At 39.7% G+C, this 24,939-nt stretch overlaps 1 protein-coding gene across 1 annotated transcript; it reads right to left on the bottom strand.

Moving 5' to 3' along the window:
• Positions 1-16,839: 16,839 nt before the first annotated feature.
• On the bottom strand, positions 16,840-17,397 carry LOC145899409 (azurocidin-like). Its single transcript, XM_082988172.1, has 3 exons — positions 17,341-17,397; positions 17,034-17,150; positions 16,840-16,956 (listed from the first exon to the last, which is right to left on the bottom strand). Exons 1-3 carry the CDS (start codon positions 17,362-17,364, stop codon positions 16,912-16,914), a joined length of 186 nt encoding a protein of 61 aa, XP_082844298.1. The 5' UTR covers positions 17,365-17,397; the 3' UTR covers positions 16,840-16,911.
• Between the last annotated feature and the right edge of the window lie 7,542 nt (positions 17,398-24,939).

Genomic DNA, 24,939 nt, shown 5'->3' with positions numbered 1-24,939 from the left:
GTTTCGTTAGGGTTGCCTGCGCTCGGTCCTTCGCATGACAACTCTCTGAAGCACCATTCGCAAGCATCTGTGTAAAAAATATTTGTAATTGTTGGATTGGCACGATGAATAATAACATTTATTTTAAGGAACAGTTTATAGCCCTCTCCACACACGGCTTTTACGTTGCTATGCTTAATCTGGGTATGTTAGATATATAGCTCCTTATGGAAAATAGCCAAAGGTACTTGCAGGTATTGCGGGCGCTTAAACTGCCTACTTCCTTTTGCTGAAAAACCGTTTAGGAATATGACAGTAAAACTTGATTCTGAGCATTCGTCAAACTATGAAGTTTCTAAGTTATGTTTTGGTTCGATACCCGTTCCTTAATGTTGCCCACCCTGGTAATAAACGCAACATTTGTATTTATAAAAATCTTCAAGAAGCTTTTTTGAAACAATAACATCCCGGTAATAAAACTAACAAAGAAAACTTACTTTGGGCCCCGGCACATTCCAAGAAAACGAAGAGTGCAACCAAAAACCAAACACACTTCATGATTCTTCATAAACCAAAAGTAAGCAACCTGCAAATTTTAATATTTTCTTCTGATGTGGACTGCCTGTTCAACGCAGTACGTGGATACTAAATAAATAATTGTTGCATTGCCACGCAGGCGGCTGTTAATACCCAGGGACAATTAAACAGGATGTTTCGTCCTTACAGTATTATTTTCGTGATTCATACCCGTATTGTAATATTGCAGCTTAAAGCACGTTGAAAACACGAGCTAACGCATTTATCTATCCACATTATTGCTGGATTTAAAATTGCCCCGACAAACTTGGAAATAAGAAAGTAAAAGCCTAATATCATTCAGTGTAAAGGTATAAACAAATATTTTCAAACTTTGGACTTATTTTTCTAACTTTGTTGGAGAGAGAAATGAATCCAACATTATAATTTTCTTTTGACACGTGGCATCGGCAAGAACGAAAGGTATGTCGTCTTGCAGTATGTGTTTTTTGCAGAATGCTTAACTCCGTCCATGTTCTGATTGTGTTGGAATAATGTCAAGGAACATGCGTGCGCGCAAATATGTTTCCGCAAAAACTTTGCTCCAAGTATGTCTGCCGCAATTTCCACACAGGCGGTGTAAAGTCAATAAATGTGATAATTTCACAAAATTATATTCTTCTATGATTACGAGGTGACGATGCTCCTGGGCGCAATATAATCCCGATCAGAAAATACCACAGAGGCTGTTTAACTGGTGCTCTTTGTGACTAAGCCTACTTCCTGGGCATGCAGCATTCACATGTGTACGGCAGCTCGGCTCTAGTTCGTCAGCAGTAAAGCACATATCGTATCGGTAGAAGCTTCCGTATTCACCAGTAACCTCATTGGAGTTTATTTGTGTAGCCCACTTGATTTCTTTTATTATGATGCAGCGTACAATGTTATGATTTTATGGAAATTTTTACCTCACGGGTGCTACAAAATCTTAGATATCGGGTTATTTTGCCACTCGTGTGTAATGGTGCACTTTCCTTGTGAATAGAAAGGAACATAAGCACAGGCAAAGCATTCGCGCCTGACATACATAAAACGTGTTAAGCATTAAGAAACGAGGATATATTGTGCAATTGTATTGGACGATTTTGGTGCCAAAGTAACATGGTAAATGTTTCCTGGGAATTCAACAGTTTATGATATAAACGATTAACATGTCCTTCATAACAATGGGCCATGGACCTGTTTAACCCCAACGGAAGATGCGTGGACAAAAGCAATATAAATGAGGTAAAATTATCATAGATTCCAGATGCTATAGTTTACAAAATCTTATTATAATCGACAAAATTTAGCATAAGTGTAAACTAATTGTAACTTTGCGTTCGCTAGGGGGGCGGGGTTTCATAAATATGCATAAAAGCGGGTTAAACATTACTTTACGTTTGTGACGGTACTTATTACCACGTATATGAGACACCTACTGAATCTTTTTTGACGGAACTCATTTATTAGCTAGAAAACGAATTAACAAAGTCAGCCGAAGAGTTACAAATTCGTCCGTTGCGATGTTCATCGTTGGAGCAAGCACTATGGGATCGTGCTTATCCTGTTGGAGCACCGACATCATGCAGAGGAACCATATGGTCCAATTACTTCCTTTGCTGTTTGCCGCGTTGTGATTTGTGGCGGTAATTCGCTAAATGTATCTTGTACGTAAGAACATATACAAACTGTTAAGGTGCGGAACAGCAATCAATGTGTCCCTGATGGTTCGAAAAGTGTGCATGCAGCACCATGAAACAAAAAAGCCTTGATCTCATGTTACGCCAACAATAAAACAAAACAGAAATATCTGATTCCAATTTTGTGGTTCTGACTAAATCTAATTCATCTACAATTTTGTAAATGTTAGTTCATCGGGACAATTCTCGGATGATTTAAGACATGAGCGATATTATAAGCAAATGCTGCCAGTTGCACGAAAACTCACAGGGTATTGCCTAACTGTCCAATGTACTGATGTTTTTTTGATAAACATGCCGCGCCTGTAAGTAGTTGTCGAGCGTATTTTCACGTGCAGAAGTGCAATCCGAGGCATTTGTTATTCTCAGCCGCTTTATGACAACTTTGTATATCTATTACAGCACGTTTAAATTGATGTTGGCACTTTATTAAACTTCTTGAACCTTCGGATCGTTAACGTTCATTCTGTGAACATTACAGCGTTTGCTTGATTACAAAAGAAGAATTTATGCATGTGCAAGTAAAAGTCCTTTGAAGTGCGGCGATCCTGTCTTAGCGTGATTTGCTGTTGTGGTTTGTATTATCAGTTTGTGTATCGTAAGGGTAATTTGTTTTGGATGGAGCCATATTGGCTCAATTTAAGGAAGACTGTGGCAATTCTTAACCGAAAAGGCATTGTTATAATTATAAATATTGACATGTGCCACGAGAAGCTGCCAACTAATGAAACAATAGATTTGGACAGTCTTTGTGGTATCGTCTTGCATTTTTTCTTCGCGTGTGTGTTGAAGTCTTAATGTAACACTGGTGGTGCAAATTAGACAAAGAGCAGATAACTATGCTTGCGCAATGGAAAGAGCATATGTCAGTTACTATACACTTACAGGAGCGCAAAAAACTTTAGTTTGCCCATCGCAACCAACGGTCAAATACTAGAATTACATGCTGGTTTTAATTGGAATTTAACTGAGCATTTTGATGTGCATATTTACATTTCAATTAACGTTTCTTTATAAATTTATTAAGCTTCAAAATCAAGACGTTTTGTGGATTGAATATGAGTAAGTGTGCCATTTGTTGTGGTATTTGCTCTCATGCTCGTGGTAAACGTTGAAGCTTCGTGGCTCAGCAAAACAAAAGGTTTTGCTTTGAAGAGCGCCAAAAAAGCGTAAGTTGCAGGTTTACTGTGCGGTAATTCAGTTTTGTGTTGCCTCGTTTTAACATTGATTCAAATGTGCTGCAGATTAAAGACAGCTCCATTTGCAGCAGGTAAGCAATAAGATATATATCAATTCGCAGGTTGATAGACCTGCTTTAAAAAACTAATGTTTTCTTTGAAAAACCATTGTTTAATGTTAAGTTCGTGGAGGGCATTTTCATCCGATACGTGAGCTTCATCCCTAAAACTGTTTCTTTTTGTCTGATTAAAAATAGTTTGAAAACAAAACGGTTTTTCGTGTAATCTTCATACAGATGTCCAATTATAAGGTCTCATCAGTGCAGCTTGCTTGGCCGTTTGGTCGGCAAAGTCGTCTGATAGTCACACCAGCTGCACTGATGAGACCTTTTAGGTCGAAACAGTTGGCCATCTGTATGCAGCTTACACAATTCATATTATTGGCTCCACTTTGCTTATCAAAACGGTTTTGTTGTCACTTATGTTCGCAACATACGACACATTTCTTTAAGACGAGGAATTTTGTTGTTTAACTCGATTTAACACAACCACGCAACACTTGCAACAGGCGAAGAAGAACGGGAAGCCATCGGCTTCCTGGACGACCTTGAAGAAATGAACAAGTTTGACATTGACAACAAGCTGAGAGTATTGATGATCTGTTGAACAATTCTGATTTCTGAGCATGAATATTTTTAATAAACAAAAAATTTTACAGATGATTTGGGACATTTCATCAGCACAGACTGTTATTCGTGCAAGGAGGGACAATTTGCCGCAGCTGTAATTTTTAGGCGCTACGTTTTGTTGCAAATTGATACGTTGGAATAATTTGCTGTAGTTTTTCGCAGACACGATGTTACCTTGATCAAAGAATTTTACTGTTATGTGGCGGCAGAGAGTTGACACCATGCACAAGTGACCTTCTGAAGTAAAAATCACAAAGCGTGCTTCATTGAAAAAACAAAAATTTATAGAAACAAAAAAATTCAGGTGAATGTTATTTGGAAAAGAAATGAAAAGGAAACTTTCTAACTAATACATAAAAAAAACAGAGGAGTTTTGACAACAAGCAACGGAATAACATTTGTTCAACAATTTGTTTCGCCATCCTTAGACACAAACTGAGAAGTGAATTACCCCATGCATGAGGCAACTTGCCGCCCAGCTGTTTTAATGATTTTAAAGGAAATTGTTGAACAAATGTTCTTCCTCTGCTTCCGGTCAGTATGTGAATGCAAACTTGGTGATGCGCAGTAGTTCCAAACCTTGTTCCAATCATAGAACAATTATTCCGGACAAATTTAAAACTCTGATAACGAATATTTTGTTAATTTGTAAGAAATTGCAAACCAGCTTGTTTTGTACCCACAAATATAGTATATGGCATCACAAAAGTTGTTGTGTTGCTGTTAGCGTTTGTCAAGGCGCATTATATAATCCACGATCGTTCTTGTGACAAAAGTCGAAATTGACGGGGGTTTGTAGGCTACAAATACGCTTACTAAAAGGGTGTTTTAATACTTTCATTTTGATTAATTTTTTGTTGTCACATATTACACGCTGCAAAAATATTGCTTAGAAAAGTTTCATCACAAAATCTTCCCACATTGGATTGTTGTGTGCCTTACTGACTGAAAATTGTTAACTGTACAAAAGTGTATTGCTGCGTGTTTACCATACTGCTGAAAAGGGTTTCCTGTTTCACAAAATGCATAAAACTAAATACCATGATGCAGTATGGTGGTAATATGAAACAGGGACGTTATTTGAGTAACTACCATCTAACTTAACAGCTTCACGTGACTCATAAAAGCTGTTCTTTGCGGAAAAGTGCGACAGCTGGTCGTGGAGTGGAAGGCTTTATTAGCCGAAATATTAAATGCATCAAGCAGTTTGTCGTCGATGGAAATATTAAGAACCTGTTTCGCCGTGCTGTTGATTTTACGTTTACTCAGATATATACGTCAGAACACTTAAACTAAATATATATATCCCTCGTTTCATACGATAAATATGAGTACTAACATATACACCAGAGTTGCATTTGCAGATAAAAATGAATAAGTTGGCAATCATTGTTGTGGTCTTCGCTGCCCTGCTTGTCTTGGATGTGGAGGCTAGTTGGTCGAAGATTAAAAAAATTGCCAAAAAGGCTGCCAAGGTTGCCAAGAGTGTCGGGAAAACAGCTCTTGAGGGGTAACAGAATGTGTTTTATAACCCTATGTACTTGTTTTTTTAATGCCTTATTCTGTTTTTCAGTGCGGCACAGGGCGCCATTAATGGTAAGTGCATGAAGCTTGTGTTTTCGTAATGCGTTTTTCTTTTGTTTTTTTACCATTTGTTGTCATTTCACAAAACTTTTGTTATCTTTGAAAAAGCTCACAGCAAACAAGAGGCTCATAAAGTATTGTGGCACAACCTTCGCACAAATCTATTTATTGTTACACAGCTGCAGGAGAACAGGAACGAGAGATTATCAACTTGTTGGATGATTTTGAAAAGTTGGAACTTGTCGAAAGCGACGCTGAAGAGTTTCTCCGAAGGATGGAAGAAATTAATGACACTAGCGCTTGAAATCGCCGGACATATTGAATAAAATCGCCATACTTGAAAGTATATTTTGTGTTAAAGTAAATCGCATTGCAGCTCTTGTCAAGTTGCAGCACTCAAGAAAATACAGATTTAGTGTCATTCTAAGTTATGGCCACAAAAGCCAAGTGTTTTATCAACATATTTTCTAAATCCACGCCATATAGTTGAGACAGTGTCTTGAAAAGACGAGAAAAATTAAAGCAAACTTGCCAAAACTAAAGTTACAGCGTAAAGACTTAAAACCCGTAGCTATCCCATTGTTCAACCATATATGGTCGCCACCTTGCTTACGTCAAGCAGGCATGATTTGTTTCAAAAATTTAATGATTAGATGGCCATAACACAAAATCATTGGTCAGAATATCGAACCATACTGAGTTGAGCAGAAACACTTTTCAAAAGCAATTCAATTAAGATTAAACAATATTCGTAATTGTTATTGACGTTTCCTTAAATTAGGTCAATTTGTACTCCATGAGTTTTCGTAATATAACAAAAGGGGAATATTAACAGATTTTTGCAAACATTTTCATTATCCTTATAGCTTATGATGCCCTCACAATGTTAAAACAAAGCACACATCCGTTGCGACGATCCTTTTCGGAAGCTCTGGTTTTGTGTATGTTGAGTATTCTTGTATGCCAGAAGCGAGCCAGGAAATAAGAAAACATTTTATAGAATGTTTCTTTTCTGGAAACTTTTCGGCCCAGGTGACTACAGGACGAAAAATAGCTAATTGTAAAATCAATTTGCATTGTTTAAGGCCAAGTCCCACTAACGAATATCGAAGAAGCAAAAAATCAAGAAACTTATTATGGCGTTGGCGTTCTAGGTCTCAAAAAAATCATGTCGTTTACCTATTTTATTTCTGTTTTACCCCTTGAAGCAAACGACAAAATCACGTGCGTTGTTTATTAAATCTGAGTATAAGCCGCCAGATGTGGCGTTGTGTCCTGTTTTGATGTTAAGCAGAAATCACTCTGTCAATCCACACACGCACGTCTGCAGACGCTACCTGTGCGAGGAAATTGTCTATTAGTAAATTTCCAAAGTTTTTCACTTACACTTGGGACTGGTAGTAGTAGGACGAACCTTGTTAAAGACGTTTAAGCTACCGCAGGATTGATAATTGCAGGAAAAAAAACACATGAAGTAACGGCTGATTTACTTGATTGGGATGGCAGCAGACAAGAGCAGCTCCAACGTCATCCTGCATTAAACGTCATCCTGCACTTTGGTTAACCTGAGAAGTGCAAGATTGAAGCTAATAGTTGATTGACTAAAGCTCAGATGGATTATAACAAGTATGTCTGCCGCAATTTCCACACAGGCGGTGTAAAGTCTATAAATGTGATAATTTCACAAAATTATATTCTTCTATGATTACAAGGTGACGATGCTCCTGGGCGAAACACAATCCTGAGCGGAATATATCACGGGCTTTTTAACTGCTGCTGTATGTGACTAAGCCTACTTCCTGGGCATGCAGCATCCAAATGTGCACGGCAGCTCGGCTCTAGTTCATCAGCAGTAAAGCACATATCGTGTCGGTAGCAGCTTCCGCATTCACCAGTAACCTCATTGGCTACACACTGCTGCCCGGTTCGATGAAATCTTATGGGACCTCGGGACGGCACAGAGCCACTCCCTTCTCCACAGCATAGGCTATTTTTGTGTTCGGTTGTTCTCTTGTTCTGCTGCAAAAATGAGCACAAAACGTGTTTGCTAATCACAAATTTCTCTGCACCAGGGTGGTATATTGAAAGACGCAGCAAATTCACAAGTTTTGTTCACGATGCACTCGGAGACCACACCGACCTTATATACTCGAGAAAAAAGGCGTGCTTTTCTCGAGTGGAAATCAGCCCGTTTGCGTTTACCACATCGGCCTCAAGTATTAGGTTGTAGATTGCGTGGCTACCAACTGAACCCGAAATTATTGATTAATTGGTTGGCTCACATAGGTTACTTTTGGCTACCAACTGAACCCGCACCCCCGCACCCCCGCACCCCCGCACCCCCGCACCCCCGCACCCCCGCACCCCCGCACCCCCGCACCCCCGCACCAGGTCGTTCACCTATTTTATTTCTGTTTTAACCCCTTGAAGCAAACGACAAACATTGGTGATGTGCGTTGTTTATTAAATCTGAGTATATGTTGCTTCTCGCAAGCCGCCAGATGTGGCGTTGCGTCCTGTCGTAAAGTTAAACAGAAATGACCCCGTCAATCCACACACGCACGTCTGCTACCTGTGCGAGGAAATTGTCTATTAGTAAACTTCCAAAGTTTTTCACTTACACTTGGGACTGGGAGTAGTAGGACGAACCTTGCTAAAGACGTTTAAGCTACCGCAGGATTGAGAATTGTAGGAAAATACCCCATGAAGAAAGAGCTGATTTCCTTGATTGGAATGGCGGCAGACAAGAGGACCTCCAACGTCGCCCTGCATTGAATGTTCAGGATTGAATAAAATAACTTCATTTGAAATTGCTTACAATGTAAATCTTCTTGCTAGTCGCAATTTTGCTGGTGGCAAGTTTGTGTAGCTTATTTTCTTTGGCACATAACACATTTTACTTTTTTGTCGAGGCGCATTTTTTCTTGAACATTTTATTGTGCATCAGAAGTACTCACAGCGCAAAGCCCTCCCGTAACCATGCTTTGACCACAAAACTTTGGGTCTCCGGCAGACACGCGGAATGATCCCAACGATACAGTTAACGAAGAACAAGTAGTGATTGGAACGATGTCAAAGGCAAGTTGGAGCAATACGTCGGAAGCTGGTCCAGTCGTGGCTGCAACAAAATCAGGTTTTCAGTAATTTTTATTAATGTTAATAACTAAAGTTGGAAACAATGTGTGTCTGATTACCGTCAGTCGGTTTATTTTTGAAATTTGATAAATCGATTTCGCCTACAAAGGCATCATCAGTTTCTGCAAATAAAATGCATTAAAGCACTCAAAGCTTCCCGTACACAAACTAGGCAAGCAAGTAAAAAAACTAAAAGGTGAACACTGTGGCCCCTACCACAGCATCCACACAAGTACGAACTGCACTGTTGTGCAAGGCTCTCTAACACCGAATCCAGGCCCAAGTTTACAAACGACCACCCTCCTTGGGTAACATTTTAACAATTTACCGGCAACTAGCCTCTTTGGCACATAACATAACATATTTTATTTTAATTTTATTTATTACTAGCGTTGCAAACGGACTGCAACAACTCTCCTGATAGCTACCCTTGTGGGCGATGCGCATTGTGCGGACACTATCGTAATCACACATCCATGGTTGACGAAACGTCCACAATAACAACAAAAGCAGGAAAACAATATAAACTGCTGCAACATCTGACGGGTGCGAGTTTCGGCATTTGTGTTGCGATGTGTATAACCTGTCGGAAACAATATGTTGGCCGAACCAAAAATAAATTTTCAACAAAATGGACACAGCACCGGTCAGATTGGAATTCAGCCAGGAACGCACCCGAGCATTTCAAATTGTTTTTCGGTGGTATTTGTAGAATATCCAATGGCCGAAAGGCAGGATGTGTGCGAAACGAAATGACTGAACCGCACACAAACCTCAATGAACATTCAAAAAATGCTTCTCCGAATTCGTTCATTACTATTTTACGTGCTCACGTGATTCGCACTCGTTTATGTTTCTGCCTCCGGTGTTAGAGAGCCTTGCACGGCAGTGCAGTTCGTAGTTGTGTGGATGCAGTGGTAGGGGGCACAGTTTTCACCATTTAGTTTTTTTTACTTGCTTGCCTACTTTGTGTACAGGCAGATTCGAGTGCTTCATTGCACTTTGTTTGCAGAAACTGATGGTGCCTTTGTAGGCGTAATCGATTTTTCAAATTTCAAAAGTAAACCGACTGACGGTAATCAGAAACATTTTGTTTCAAACATTTCCTATCCGCTTATTCCTGTTGTTGGTTTTAAGACAGTGTCTCATTGGGGGCTACATTCTGTCCACTTTAAAGATTAGGTGTTAATAATTATTTATTAAAAAATATTCGTAAAGTAAAGATTTCAACTAAAAAATATTTTGTAGTTAGAAGAGGCGTCGAAGAATCAGGATTAATACACATGTTTCTCTGCAAGCGCCAATGCTGAACCGAAAGACGAATTGTAAACTCCGAAAGTTGTAAATACAAACTTGTGTATCCCCAGTCCGCTACATAGCAAGTTGTTCCGGCAAACGGACCTCCAACATCGTCTGTTTGAGTTCCAGTTGGCACCATATTGACTGGCATCACAAACTGGTTGAACGTGGCTTTTCTCGATAGCTGGAAAATAAACAGTTCACGTAAACCAAAATAACGCAAATCCCATTCATTAGTAAGCGGTCACTTTTCTATTGTAATGTCTATGGTCTGTCGCAAGCAACACAACTATTTGTAGTTGTAAAATGAAAGAGTGTTGCGACGAAAACCAAGTGCTAAAATGTAAGCAATCAACTCACAAGTTGTGCTAGTTCTTTCACAACAAACTCTTCTGGGGCAAAAATGACAAATGCAGAACATAGTGATTGAACTTTCTTCTCAAAATTAGATAAATGAGCGTTTTAATGTCCTAGTTTGCACTTGTTTTAAATTTAATATACTCCGATTCAAAACTGCGCTTACCCTGAGAAGAACAAAATCGAAGCTCAAAGTTGATGAACTAAAGCTCGGATGGAATATAACTTCAGACAAGGTGAAGAATTGTTCTGTACTGGAATTCTTCAATCGATTATGTTCTCCCAAAACAACTCCATACGTTGTGATTGCGTTAGGATCGCTGGTTCGCAAAGAATATGTTTATTAGGAAATTGTGTTTAGGAAGTCACTGAATACAGACAAGCTACTGAATATCTTGCTTTGTAATTTATAATACAACAAATGCAATACAATTACTTGAAGTCACGAGCCGACGAGATCATCCATTCGTCGGAAATAAGAGATCCTCCAGCCCAAAAACTCTGCACGTTAGGAATCGAGTAAAAGTAAGCCATAAACGGATAATCTCCTTGACACGCTTCTTGCCCACCTGCATTATTCCAAAAATAAGAACTTATATATCCAGTCACAAAGCTACAGCAATGACAGCGTAATGGTCGCATTAGTGCACTTGTCTGCAGCTAACTTAAATACTGCCAAAGTGCCTTCCACCAAGGTTTATCAGTGGCAGTTTGTCCTTTATATTGGGACCCAATGGATGACGGCCACTGAAATTCAGACTTCGCTTCGTGATTTGGCTGGTAAGGCCATCAGCAGTCTCTCTAAGCTGCATTTATAAAACTTAATTGGTCGAAAAATTGGTCGTGTCTGCAGCTCACTCAAGAAATATTGCAATTAAAATATTGATTTGGACGTGAAATTGTCAAAGAGATCAATGTAATTCTTTGGTTGTGATTTAAATATTTCTGCAAAGACTTTTTACATACTTTATAAAAAGATCACAATTACAACTGAAAAAAATGTAAGAAACCTTATTGGTTACCAAGGATTCTAGGTGAAGTTGTTCTGGGTAACGGAGTTGCTCGTTCCAGGCAAATGCAGGGATCCAGAAGACTAAAAAACTTAGTTCCTGAAACAAAACAGTAAATGATGTTACAAGTAGAAGATATATGTCAGCGCAAAACTAGTCACAAACAGTATTACGATAAATAACAACTACCAGTACGTTTACATACCGTGCTGCGACTTGCAACTTGCTACACATTCATCACAGCTAGTACAATCACAATTTTGTGTGACGCAATCTGTCGAATCTGCGGTACCTACAACAAAATCACCTAACTGAGTTGTATGCGGTTTATTCACTACATTGTATCATAACAGTGAACTTTATTTGTTTATATTGATTGTTGTTTTACCACAGCGAGATTTGAACCCAGGGTATCCTGGCCACGAATCCTAAAGGGGTGTTCCTCCAGGTAAATGGGTCGGGCGCTTATGTGTCAATAACAGCAATATGCACAAAGCTTGCGCCTCCTGAACAGGCATTGGTCAAACTGCACTCCAAGAGTGGAAATACTTACATCAAGTTACAAGGTGGCGACGGAAAGCAATTCTATTAATCTTTGCCTTAAAATTTGGCCGTCAAATCGTTGTATGGTGACGCTAACTCACCTGCGCACAAGGCACGGCAGAGGGCACACGGAACATCGTCAGGAAAAGGAGGTCGTTGATCTTTGCAGGATTTCAAACACGCTGACATGCCTGAAAACGAGCATCAAATATTGTGACATTTTGGGATGTGTATTAGTAGGGTAATATTTGATGAAATGTAAAACACAGTCAAAGTTTTGTACCAGCACATTCGGCGAAACAGATGCCGCATTCGGTCAGACGGTTCGTAACAGTGTCGTTTATAGGTGCGCATGTTGAACCGCCGTCTTGCCATGCCAGGATCATGCATGTTGAATTAAAACCTGGGAAGAAATCGTCAGTTGTTATTGAACATAGCATCTCCTCAAGCGTAACTTTTGTCAGAATGTTATGCGAATTTAAGAGCGCAAACGATTAGTTACAGTATTGAGGATGTCCTACATGCAAAGGTCTTATTTCACATTTTACAGGCAATTTAGCGCTCATGGAATTAGCGCTACCATCTGTATTTACCCGAATCGGAAATATTCAAGGTTTCCTGTATCTAAACAAGAAGAAAACTGTCGATGGCATGAGACAAATTATTATTATTTCAGTTGCTATTGCTGCCAGGCACATTATATTTAAATAATCAGCATTTCTGGTACAATTAAACGTAACTTTCATCAGCTATTCAGAAGCCTAGCTTACGTTCAATTGTGCCAGAAGGACAGATTATTAAAATATTCTTACAGTGTTTGGAATAAAAATTAAGAGATCAAACTGGCACCATGCGTCTGCCATTTTTGCTCAGTATCTTACATGTATTGACAAGGTTTGTAATAAATCATTATTTTTTAGAAAATTTGGTCTAAAGTTTGCGAATTTAATCCCGCAAGTCACAAAATTCTATTCTTCTAAGGTTACGAGGTGACGATGCGCGCAAAACAATCCTGCGCGGAATATACCACAAAGGCTGTTTAACTGGTGCTCTATGTGACTAAGCCTACTTCCTGGACACGCAGCATCCAAATGTGCACTGCAGCTCGGCTTCAGTTCATCAGCAGTAAAGCACATATCGTGTCGGTAGCAGCTTCCGCATTCACCAGTAACCTCATTGGCTACACACTGCTGCGCCGGGTCGGTGAAATCTTGTGGAACCTCGGGACGGCACAGAGCCACTCCGTTCTCCACAGCATAGTCTATTTTTCAAAACAAGGATAATATATTTTTTGGAATGATTACAAGGGCAAATTCTGCTTTTGGTGGGGAGAAGCGTGAGCGTAGAAAAGCGTGATTTCGTCTAAGAAAAGTGTTGACGTTAACGTAAATTAGATTTCAAACATTTTACACAAAGTTTAAAGACCACTGCGTAATAAATTGCAGGTAAACGTAACGACATCAAACACATCCAACGGAAAACTTCTCTGGGGAGGTTTTTGTACACCGCCCACTGGCGACTACTTTAATAAATTGAACCTCATGCTATATGCACTTACCGACACAGGGACCCAAGCAAGATTTGAAGTCCATTAATCGTTGTTCGTGTTGAGTTGTAAAATTGGGACAAGAAGACGAACACAAGGTTTCGTTCATCCAACTCGTTTTGATGCAGTCGACTCCTCTCGACGCCAAATTTCGAAAAGAAAACTCCGTCTCTGATACATTAAGTTACATCAAAATTCAATACATTAAAATATTGTATTGACTTAATGTTAAACGCACGTACACACTGCTTTCTTTTCTCGTTCTATCGCAATGCTTCATTATTAGTTGAGAACCGCATGCCAATCAAACACGTTAAATGTATCCTATTATATTGTTATACCGCATTCCGATCTGATGCAACTCCAGCATGTTTCGTTAGGGTTGCCTGCGCTCGGTCCTTCGCATGACAACTCTCTGAAGCACCACTCGCACGCATCTGTGTAAAAAATATTTGTAATTGTTGGCTTAACACGATGAATAAAAACAACTAAACATTTATTTTTAGCAATAGTTTAGCCAAAGGTACTTGCAGGTATTGAAAGCGTTTAAGATATCTGTTTCCTATTACTGAAAAGCCGTTTAGGAATTGGTACGATACCCGTTCCTTAATGTTGCCCACCCTGGTAATAAACCCAACATTTGTATGTCTAAAAATCTTCACGAACGTTATTTAAAACAATAACATTCTGGTAATAAAACTAACAAAGAAAAACTTACTTTGGGCCCCGGCACATTCCAAGAAAACGAAGAGTGCAACCAAAAACCAAACACACTTCATGATTCTTCAGAAACCAAAAGTAAGCAACCTGCAAAAATTTTAATATTTTCTTCTGATGTGGACTGCCTGTTCAACGCAGTACGTGGATACTAAATAAATAATTGTTGTATTGCCACGCAGGCGGCTGTTAATACCCAGGGACAATTAAACAGAACCTTTCGTCCCTACAGTATTATTTTCGTGATTCATACCCGTATTGTAATAATGCAGCTTTACGCACGTTGAAAACACGAGCTAACCCACTTATCTGTCGACATTAAAGCTGGATTAAAACTTGTCCCGACAAACTTTGAAAAAAGATTGTTCAAGCGTAATACTATTTAGGGTAAGATTAAAACAAATATTTCAAATTTTGGACTTTTATTTCAAACTAGTTAACCACCACAGAAATATATGAAGCGAACATTATTATTTACTATTGACACGTTGCCTTTACTCGGCAAGAACGAAGGCTACTTTTTGTCGATCGAGGGGAATGTATTGATATTTTGTATTGCTTGGTCTGATACTTTTTATGGTGTAGCGCCGTGTGAATCTGAACGGATGAACGTGGTGTGTGTGGGAGTTTTTTGCAGGATGTTTATCTCCGTCCGCATCCTTAATTCCGTCCATGTTGTGGTTGTGTAGGAGTAAAGTCAGGGAATTGCGTGCGCGCAAATATTTTTCCACAAAAACGTGCATAAGATTTTCTCCAAGTATTTCTGACGCAATTTCCACACAGGCGGAAGAGACGAAAAATGTAATATTTTCACAAAATTCTATTCTCCTATGATTACGAGGTAACGATGCTCCTATCAGCGCAATATAATCCTGCGTGGAATATACCACTTAAATAACAGTCGCACGAGCATTAAAAGTATATCGTTACAAACCACAAAAGTATGCCTGTTCGTCTGCGTCTTTCGTATGTTCGTGTTTCGTATGTTTGAGCCTCGTATCTCTTATCACGGCCGTTTTTACGCAGAAAATACATGGTTTATATAAAAAATGCATACAGGGTTATTTAAGTTCTTATTACCCCGAGACTCATTGAAAAAGGCGGCATGTTGCTTGAAGTGTCATGAAATACGTCGACCAGATGTTTAATTATCTTTCGTGCATACGAACGAATAGCGCTCGCCGTGAATGAGTAGATGTGTGTTTGCAGCGTGACCAATAACCGACGTCAATAAAAAATGCCACAAAAACACAACATAGTATATGTGAAATATGACGTTGTTGATGCACCACCAAGGCGGTTTATCTGGTGCTTTATGTTATTAAAAGCCTACTTCCTGTACACGTAACATCCAAATGTGCACTGCAGCTCGGCTCCAGTACATCAGCAATAAAGCACATATCGTGTCGACAGCAGCTTCCGAATACACCAGGAACCTCATTGGCTACACACTGATGCGCCGGGTTGGTAAAATCTTGTGAAACCGCGGGACGGCACAGAGCCACTCCGTTCTCCACAGCATAGGCTATTTTTTGTTCGGTTGTTCGCTGGTCCTGTTGCAAAAATGGGCACAAAACGTATTTACTAATCACAAATTTCTCTGCACCAGGGTGGTTTATTCAACGGCACAGCAAATTCTCAAGTTTTGTTCACGATGCACGCGGAGACCACACCGACCTTATGTACTCGAGAAAAAAGGCGTGCTTTTCATCGGCCTGAAGTAGTAGGTTGTAGATTGTGAGGCTACCTACTGACACTAAAATAAAGATATTCTTACCGAGGAAATGGACATTATTCAACGCTGCACACGTTTCATGAAAGAACTACAATCTTACTTGATACGTTTTCCGCCAATCTTTACCTGCAGTACTGTAACGCCAGACCCATCGATGATGCGAAGTCGGAACCATGGTTAAATTCAAGCAGCAGAAGTTGGTTGTGTAAATCGCAAATATAAACACACAACGACCCCAAAATACTGTCTTCGTAATGGAATTTATTCTCTTAATACTTGCAGTACCTTATTCCCATCTACGGTTCATTCTCGACACCCAATAAGCCTGCACTGTCCTACAGACATACTGGTTTTTGGGTCGTAATTCAGCGGCGAACTACATAACCTGCAACAGTAGGACACTCTGAACATCACAATTTACCCTTTGGCGAGTTTACTTGCACCGCCTACAATGTTTCTTTTAGTATGATGAGCGTACAATGGTATGATTTTATTAAAAATTGAATGAAATTGTGCAAATGTATGCCCCTTGTGTGAACTACAGTTAGGTCCGCTCATTGTCAAATAAGCAATGTTACGCATTGTTACTGGGTACAGCAACCCGAAATTATTGATTGATTGGTTGGCTCACATAGATTACTTTTCATTGCTTGTTCCCTAGAGAACCGTCCCCTGCACCCCCGCACCCCCGCACCCCCGCACCCCCGCACCCCCGCACTCCCGCATCCCCGCACCCCCGCACCAGGTCGTTCAACTATTTTATTTCTGTTTTAACCCCTTAAAGCAAACGACAAACATTGGTGATGTGCGTTGTTTATTAAATCTGAGTATATGTTGCTTCTAGCAAGTCGCCAGATGTGGCGTTGCGTCCTGTCTTAATGTTATGCAGAAATGACCCCGTCAATCCACACACGCACGTCTGCTACCTGTGCGAGGAAATTGTCTATTAGTAAATTACCAAAGTTTTTCACTTACACTTGGGACTGGTAGTAGTAGGACGAACCTTGGTAAAGACGTTTAAGCTACCGCAGGATTGAGAACTGTAGGAAAAAACCCCATGAAGAAAGAGCTGATTTCCTTGATTGGAATGGCGGCAGACAAGAGGACCTCCAACGTCGCCCTGCATTGAATGTTCAGGACTGAATTAAATAACTTCATTTGAAATTGCTTACAATGTAAAACTTCTTGCTAGTCGCAATTTTGCTGGTGGCAAGTTAGTGTAGCTTATTTTCTTTGGCACATAAAATATTTTCTTTTTTGTCGTGGTGCATCTTGCCTTGAACATTTTATTGTGCATCAGAAATACTAACAGTGCAAAGGCCTCCCGTAACCATGCTTTGACCACAAAACTTTGGGTTTCCGGCAGACACGCGGAATGATCCCCACGATGCAGTTAACGAAGAACAAGTTGTGATTGAAACGATGTCAGAGGCAAGTTGGAGCAATACGTCGGAATCTGGTCCAGTCGTGGCTGCAACAAAATCAGGTTTTCAGTAATTTTTATTGATGTAGTGTTAATAATTAATTTTGGAAACAATGTGTGTCTGATTACCGTCCGTCGGTTTATGTTTGAAATTAGAAAAATCGATTTCGCCTACAAATCAGTTTCTGCAAATAAAATGCAATGAAACACTCGAAGCTGCCTGTACACAAAGTAGGCAAGCAAATAAAATAAAACTAAATGGTGAACACTGTGGCCCCTATCACTGCATCTACACAACTACGAACTGCACTGCTGTGCAAGGCTCTCTAACACCGGAGCCAGGCCCTAGTCGTTTACAAACGACCACCCTCCTTGGGTAACAGTTCAACAAATTTCCGACAGCGTGCGCTTCAAACGGAGTGCAACGACTATCCTTTTGGTGGTATTTGTAGAGCAGCCAATAGCCGAAAGGCTGGAAGTGTGCGAAGCAAAATGGCTGAACTGCACGCAAGCCTCAATAAACATTCAAGCAATGATTCTCCCCCGAACTCGTTAGCAATTGCTGGTAGTTTTGCTTGATGTTGTGTTTTTATGGATAGAGTTCATCTTTTACCATTGTTTTTAATGTTGTGCAATGACGTCGTGCGTTGATGCTTCGGGTACTATTTTACGTGCTCACGTGATTCGCACTCGTTTATCTTTCTGCCTCCGGTGTCAGAGAGCCTGCACAGCAGTGCAGTTCGTAGTTGTGTAGATGCAATTGTATTGGCCACAGTGTTCATCATTTGGTTTTATTTTTCGCTTGCCTACTTTGTGTTCATTTGCTTCGAATGCTTTAATGCATTTTATTTACAGAAACTGATGATGCCTTTGTAGGCGTAATCGATTTTTCAAATTTCAAAAATAAACCGACTGACGGTAATCAGAAACACTTTGTTTCAAACATTTTCTATCCGCTTATTGCTGTCGCTGGTTTTAAGACAGTGTCGCATCAAGGGGCTGGATTCTGTCCACTTTGAGGATTAGGTGTTAATAATTATTTATTAAAAAACAGTCGTACAGAAAAAATATTTTGCAGTTTAGAAGAGGCGTCGAAGAAGCTGGATCGATACACACGTTTCTGTGCAAGCGCCAATGCAGAACCGAAAGACGAAGCGTTAACTCCGAAAGTTGTAAATACAAACTTGTGAATCCCCAGCCCGCCACATAGCAAGTTGTTCCGGCAAACGGACCTCCAACATCGTCTGTTTCAGTTCCACTTGGCACCATATTGACGGGCATCACAAACTGGTTGAACGTGGCTTTTCTCGATAGCTGGCAAATAAACAGTTTACGTAAACCAAAATTACGCAAATTCTATTCATTAGTAAGCGGTCACTTTTCTATTGTAACGTCAATGGTCTGTCGCAAGCAACACAACTATTTGTAGTTGTGAAATGAAAGAGTGTTGCGACGAAAACCAAGTGCTAAAATGTAAGCAGTCAACTCTCAAGTTGTGTTCGTTCTTTGGCAACAAACTTTTCTTGGGGCCAAAAAACACATATGCAGAACAGTGACATAGAACAGTGATATAGAACTCTCTTTTCATAATTAGATAAATGAGCGTTTCAATGTCCCAGATTGCACCTGTTTTAACTTTAGTATAATCCGATCAAAACTATGCTTACCCTGAGAAGTGCAAGGTTGAAGCTCCTAGTTGATGAACTAAAGCTTGGATGGAGTATAACTTCAGACAAGGTGAAGAATTGTTCTGTACTGGAATTCTTCAATCGATTATGTTCTCCCAAAACAACTCCATACGTTGTAACTGCGTTAGCTCCGCTGGTTCGCAAAGAAAATGTTTATCAGGAAATTGTGTTTAGGAAGTCACTGAATGCAGACAAGCTACAAAATATCTTGCTGTGTAATTTATCATACAACAAATGCAATACAATTACTTGAAGGCACGAGCCACTGTGATCACCCATTCGTCGGAAATAAGAGATCCTCCAACCCAAAAACTTTGCACATTAGGAATTCGGTACGTGTAAGCCATAAACGGATAATCTCCTTGACAGGCTTCTCGTCCACCTGCATTATTCCAAAAACAAGAACTTATATATCCAGTCACAAAGCTACAGTAATGACAGCGAAATGGTCGCATTGGTGCACTTGTCTGCAGCTAACTTAAATACTGCCATAGTGCCTTCCACCAAGGTATGTCACCGGCGGTTAGTCCTTTATATTGGGACCCAATGGATGACAGCCACTGCAAAGTCAGACTTTGCTTCGCGATTTGGCTGGTCAGCAGTCTCTCTAAGCTGCATTTATAAAACTTAATTGGTCGAAACATTGGTCGTGTCTGCAGCTCACTCAAGAAATATTGCAATTAAAATATTGATTTGGACGTGAAATTGTTAAAAGAGATCAATGTAATTCTTTGGTTGTGATATAAAAGTTTCTGCAAAGACTTTTTACATACTGAATAAAACGATCACAATTACAACTGAAAAAAATGTAAGAAACCTTATTGGTTACCAAGGATTCTAGATGAAGTTGTTCTGGGTAACGGAGTTGCTTGTTCCAGGCAAATGCAGGGATCCAGAAGACTAAAAAACTTAGTTCCTGAAACAAAACAGTAAATGTTGTTACAAGTAGAAGATATAGGTCAGCGCAAAACTAGTTACAAACAGTATTGCAATAAATAACAACTTCCAGTACGTTTACATACCGTGCTGCGACTTGCAACTTGCTACACATTCATCACAGCTAGTACAATCACAATTTTGTGTGACGCAATCTGTCGAATCTGCGGTACCTACAACAAAATCACCTAATTGAGATGTATGCGGTTTATTCACTAAATTGTAACATAACAGTGAACTTCATATGTTTATATTGATTGTTGTTTTACCACACTGAGATTTGAACCCAGGATATCCTGGCCACGAATCCTAAAGGGGTGTTCCTCCAGGTATATGGGTCGGGCGCTTATGTGTCAATAACAGCAAGATACGCAAAGCTTGCGCCTCCTGAACAGGCATTAGTCAAACTGCACTCCAAGAGTGGAAATACTTACATCAAGTTACAAGGTGGCGACGGAAAGTAATTCTATTACTCTTTGCCTTAAAATTTGGCCGTCAAATCGTTGTATGGTGACGCTAACTCACCTGCGCACAAGGCACGGCAGAGGGCACACGGAACATCGTCAGGAAAAGGAGGTCGTTGATCTTTGCAGGATTTCAGACACGCTGACATGCCTAAAAAGCAGCAAATATTGTGACATTTTGTGATGTGTATCAGTAGGGTAACATTTCATGAAATGTAAAACACAGTCAAAGTTTTGTACCAGCACATTCGGCAAAACAGATGCCGCATTCGGTCAGACGGTTCGTAACAGTGTCGTTTATAGGTGCGCATGTTGAACCGCCGTCTTGCCATGCCAGGATCATGCATGTTGAATTAAAACCTGGGAAGAAAGCGTCAGTTGTAATTGAACATCGTATCTCGCAAACGTAACTTTTATCAGAATGTTATGCGAAATTAAAGACCGGCAGACGATCAGTTTCAGTGTTAAGGATGTCCTAAATACAAAGGTCCTATTTCACATTTACAAGCAATTTAGCGCTCATGGAATCAGCGCTACCATCTGTATTTAACCGAATCGGAAATATTCGAGGTTTACTGTGTCTAAACAAGAAGAAAACTGTCGATGGCATGAGACAAATTATCATTATTTCATTTGCTGTTGCTGCCAGGCACATTATATTTCAATATTCAGCCCTTCTGGTACAATTAAACGTAACTTTCATCAGCTATTCAGAAGCCTAGCTTACGTTCAATTGTGCCAGAAGGACAGATTATTAAAATATTCTTTCAGTGTTTGGAATAAAAATTAAGAGATCAAACTGGCACCATGCGTCTGCCATTTTTGCTCAGTATCTTACATGTATTGACAAGGTTTGTAATAAATCATTTTTTTTTAGAAAATTTGGTCTCAAGTTTGCGAATTCAATCCCGCAAGTCAGAAAATTCTATTCTTCTAAGGTTACGAGGTGACGATGCGCGAAAAAACAATCCTGCGCGGAATATACCACAAAGGCTGTTTAACTGGTGCTCTATCTGACTAAGCCTACTTCCTGGACACGCAGCATCCAAATGTGCACTGCAGCTCGACTCCAGTTCATCAGCAGTAAAGCACATATCGTGTCGGTAGCAGCTTCCGCATTCACCAGTAACCTCATTGGCTACACACTGCTGCGCCGGGTCGGTGAAATCTTGTGGAACCTCTGGACGGCACAGAGCCACTTCATTCTCCACAGCATAGTCTATTTTTCAAAACAAGGATAATATATTTTTTTGAATGATTACAAGGGCAAATTCTGCGGTTGGTGGGGAGAAGCGTGGCCGTAGAAAAGAGTGATTTCGTCCAAGAAAATGGTTGACGTTAACGTAAATTATATTTAGGTAAACACTTTTACAAAGTTTAAAGACCACTGCGTAAAATGTTACACATAAACGTAACGACAACGGGAAACTACTCTGTGGAGGTTTTTGTACACCGCCCACTGGCGACTACTTTAATAAATTGGACATCATGCTATATGCACTTACCGACACAGGGACCCAAACAAGATTTGAAGTCCATTAATCGTTGTTCGTGTTGAGTTGTAAAATTGGGACAAGAGGACGAACACAAGGTTTCGTTCATCCAACTCGTTTTGATGCAGTCGACTCCTCTCGACGCCAAATTTTGAAAAGAAAACTCCGTCTCTGATACATTAAATGATATCGAAATAAAAATGTTGTACCGACTTAACGTTAAACGCACGTACACACTGCTTTCTGTTCTCGTTCTATCGCAATGCTTTATTATTAGTTGAGAACCGCATACCAATCACACACATTACGTATATCCTATTCTAACGTTATACCGCATTCCGATCTGATGCAATTCCAGCATGTTTCGTTAGGGTTGCCTGCGCTCGGTCTTTCACATGACAACTCTCTGAAGCACCATTCGCAAGCATCTGTATAAAAAATATTTGTAATTGTTGGATTGGCACGATGAATAATAACATTTATTTTAAGGAACAGTTTATAGCCCTCTCCACACACGGCTTTTACGTTGCTATGCTTAATCTGGGTATGTTACATATATAGCTCCTTATGGAAAATAGCCAAAGGTACTTGCAGGTATTGCGGGCGCTTAAACTGCCTACTTCCTTTTACTGAAAAACCGTTTAGGAATATGACAGTAAAACTTGATTCTGAGCATTCGTCAAACTATGAAGTTTCTAAGTTATGTTTTGGTCCGATACATGTTCCTTAATGTTGCCCACCCTGGTAATAAACCCAACATTTGTATTTATAAAAATCTTCAAGAAGCTTTTTTGAAACAATAACATCCCGGTAATAAAACTAACAAAGAAAACTTACTTTGGGCTCCGGCACATTCCAAGAAAACGAAGAGTGCAACCAGAAACCAAACACACTTCATGATTCTTCAGAAACCAAAAGTAAGCAACCTGCAAAAAATTTTAATATTTTCTTCTGATGTGGACTGCCTGTTCAACGCAGTACGTGGATACTAAATCGATAATTGTTGCATTGCCACGCAGGCTGTTAATACCCAGGGACAATTAAACAGGATGTTTCGTCCTTACAGTAATATTTTCGTGATTCATACCCGTATTGTAATAATGCAGCTTTAAGCACATTGAAAACACGAGCTAACGCATTTATCTATTGCTGGATTTAAAATTGCCCCGGCAAACTTGGAAATAAGAATGTAAAAGCCTAATATCATTTAGTGTAAAGACAAAAACAAATATTTTTAAAGTTTGTCGTATTGCAGTATGTCGTATTGCAGTATGTGTTTTTTGCAGAATGCTTAACTCCGTCCATGTTCTGATTGTGTGGGAATAATGTCAAGGAACATGCGTGCGCGCAAATATTTTTCCGCAAAAACTTTGCTCCAAGTATGTCTGCCGCAATTTCGACACAAGGGGTAAAGTCAATAAATGTGATAACTTCACAAAATTCTATTCTTCTATGATTACGAGGTGACGATGCTCCTGGGCGCAATATAATCCCGAGCGGAATATACCACAGAGGCTGTTTAACTGGTGCTCTATGTGACTAAGCCTACTTCCTGGGCATGCAGCATCCATATGTGCACAACAGCTCGGCTCTAGTTCTTCAGCAGTAAAGCACATATCGTGTCGGTGCAGCTTCCGCATTCAGTAACCTCATTGGCTATACTGGAAATCAAAATCTACCCATAGGTGAGTTTACTTGCGCCGCCCACTTCATTTCTTTTATTATGATGCAGCGTACAATGTTATGATTTTATGGAAATTTTAACCTCACGGATGCTACAGAAACGTGCCAAATGACGGAAAAACTTTTATATCGCTAAAACGTCTCGGTCACATTTTACGAACACTCTGACACTGTAAACTACCTATCAACTTCAAAACAAGAATAACTTTAAGTGTAAAAACTGGTTGTAACTTAATTGCAGTTCGTTGTTGACGACCGTGTTTAACATTATATACCACCTCGTGTGAACTACAGTTATGTCCGCCCATGGTCTGATGCGCAATGTTATGCCGTTGGACACTTTGGGCATGACAACCAACGTTTCTTTATGACGATCAAGTGTACACGGTGTTATGATTATATGAAAATTTAAACAACTGAGGCCCAGTTTTGTTGTCATGTGTCTTCCAGACACAGGGATGTCACGAAACATATCACAAAAGATGCAATAGCTTTAATGTAACATTGTTAAAGCTAAGAAAATTAAAACTTAGCACGCAAGACAACAATAAAGACATTTCTTAGAAATAGGAAGATAATATTTTCTACAGCGTTGCCTTGGCTGTTCCTGGCTCACTCCATCCACTCCGGTGCACGGGCGAATCATATCTACCTCGTTTTATGTCGTGGATTGATTAGCTTCCACATGTCCCTTGCCAATATTTTCGCATTCATATTAAAATTATCGTGAATAGCTGAATGCTTCCTGGGTTTTGTATTGCCTTCATCGGAAATATATTATTTGCCATTTCATGGTTCTGTGCTTAATGAGGCGTATCGAAAATCACTGACGTAATGAGTGTTGGCGAATATCGCCGTCACCCAATGCTACAGGTTGGTAGAGGAAGGTACATTCCTTCCACTCGGTATGACGTAATGTAACGCCGAAACCGAGAAATTGTTTGCCAAATTCTAAGACTGTAGAAATTTAGGGTCATCATGTAATGATGCTATCACTGGTGTTGTTTTTCTTGTGAAACTAGTGGTTTTGTTTTGTTTTAAAAAGTTTTCTTATCACCTATTGGCTGTTGTAAGCTTGTTAAGTTTACCCTGTTTGAAATGAGCATATTTTAATCAAAAGAAACGGGTACTGTTGCAATTTCTGTTACTGTTTGAAGGATTTTCAAGTACATCTTGCACAGACTAACCAATTATTTGCATGTGTACGTTATTAAATATTTTC

Source organism: Ascidia mentula, chromosome 4, assembly GCF_947561715.1.
Source record: "Ascidia mentula chromosome 4, kaAscMent1.1, whole genome shotgun sequence".
In the NCBI taxonomy this organism is placed as follows: domain Eukaryota; kingdom Metazoa; phylum Chordata; class Ascidiacea; order Phlebobranchia; family Ascidiidae; genus Ascidia; species Ascidia mentula.
This window is presented reverse-complemented; position numbering and strand designations above follow the sequence as displayed.

Excerpts from the sequence above, each read along its gene's own strand:
- LOC145899409 (XM_082988172.1), bottom strand. The coding sequence starts at position 17,364 with ATGGTTACGGGAGGCCTTTGCACT. Across the intron at positions 17,151-17,340 it reads TTACGGGAGGCCTTTGCACT|GGCGACGTTGGAGGTCCTCT; the intron begins GTTAGTATTTCT and ends CATTCAATGCAG. Across the intron at positions 16,957-17,033 it reads GCTTAAACGTCTTTACCAAG|GTAGCAGACGTGCGTGTGTG; the intron begins GTTCGTCCTACT and ends TTCCTCGCACAG.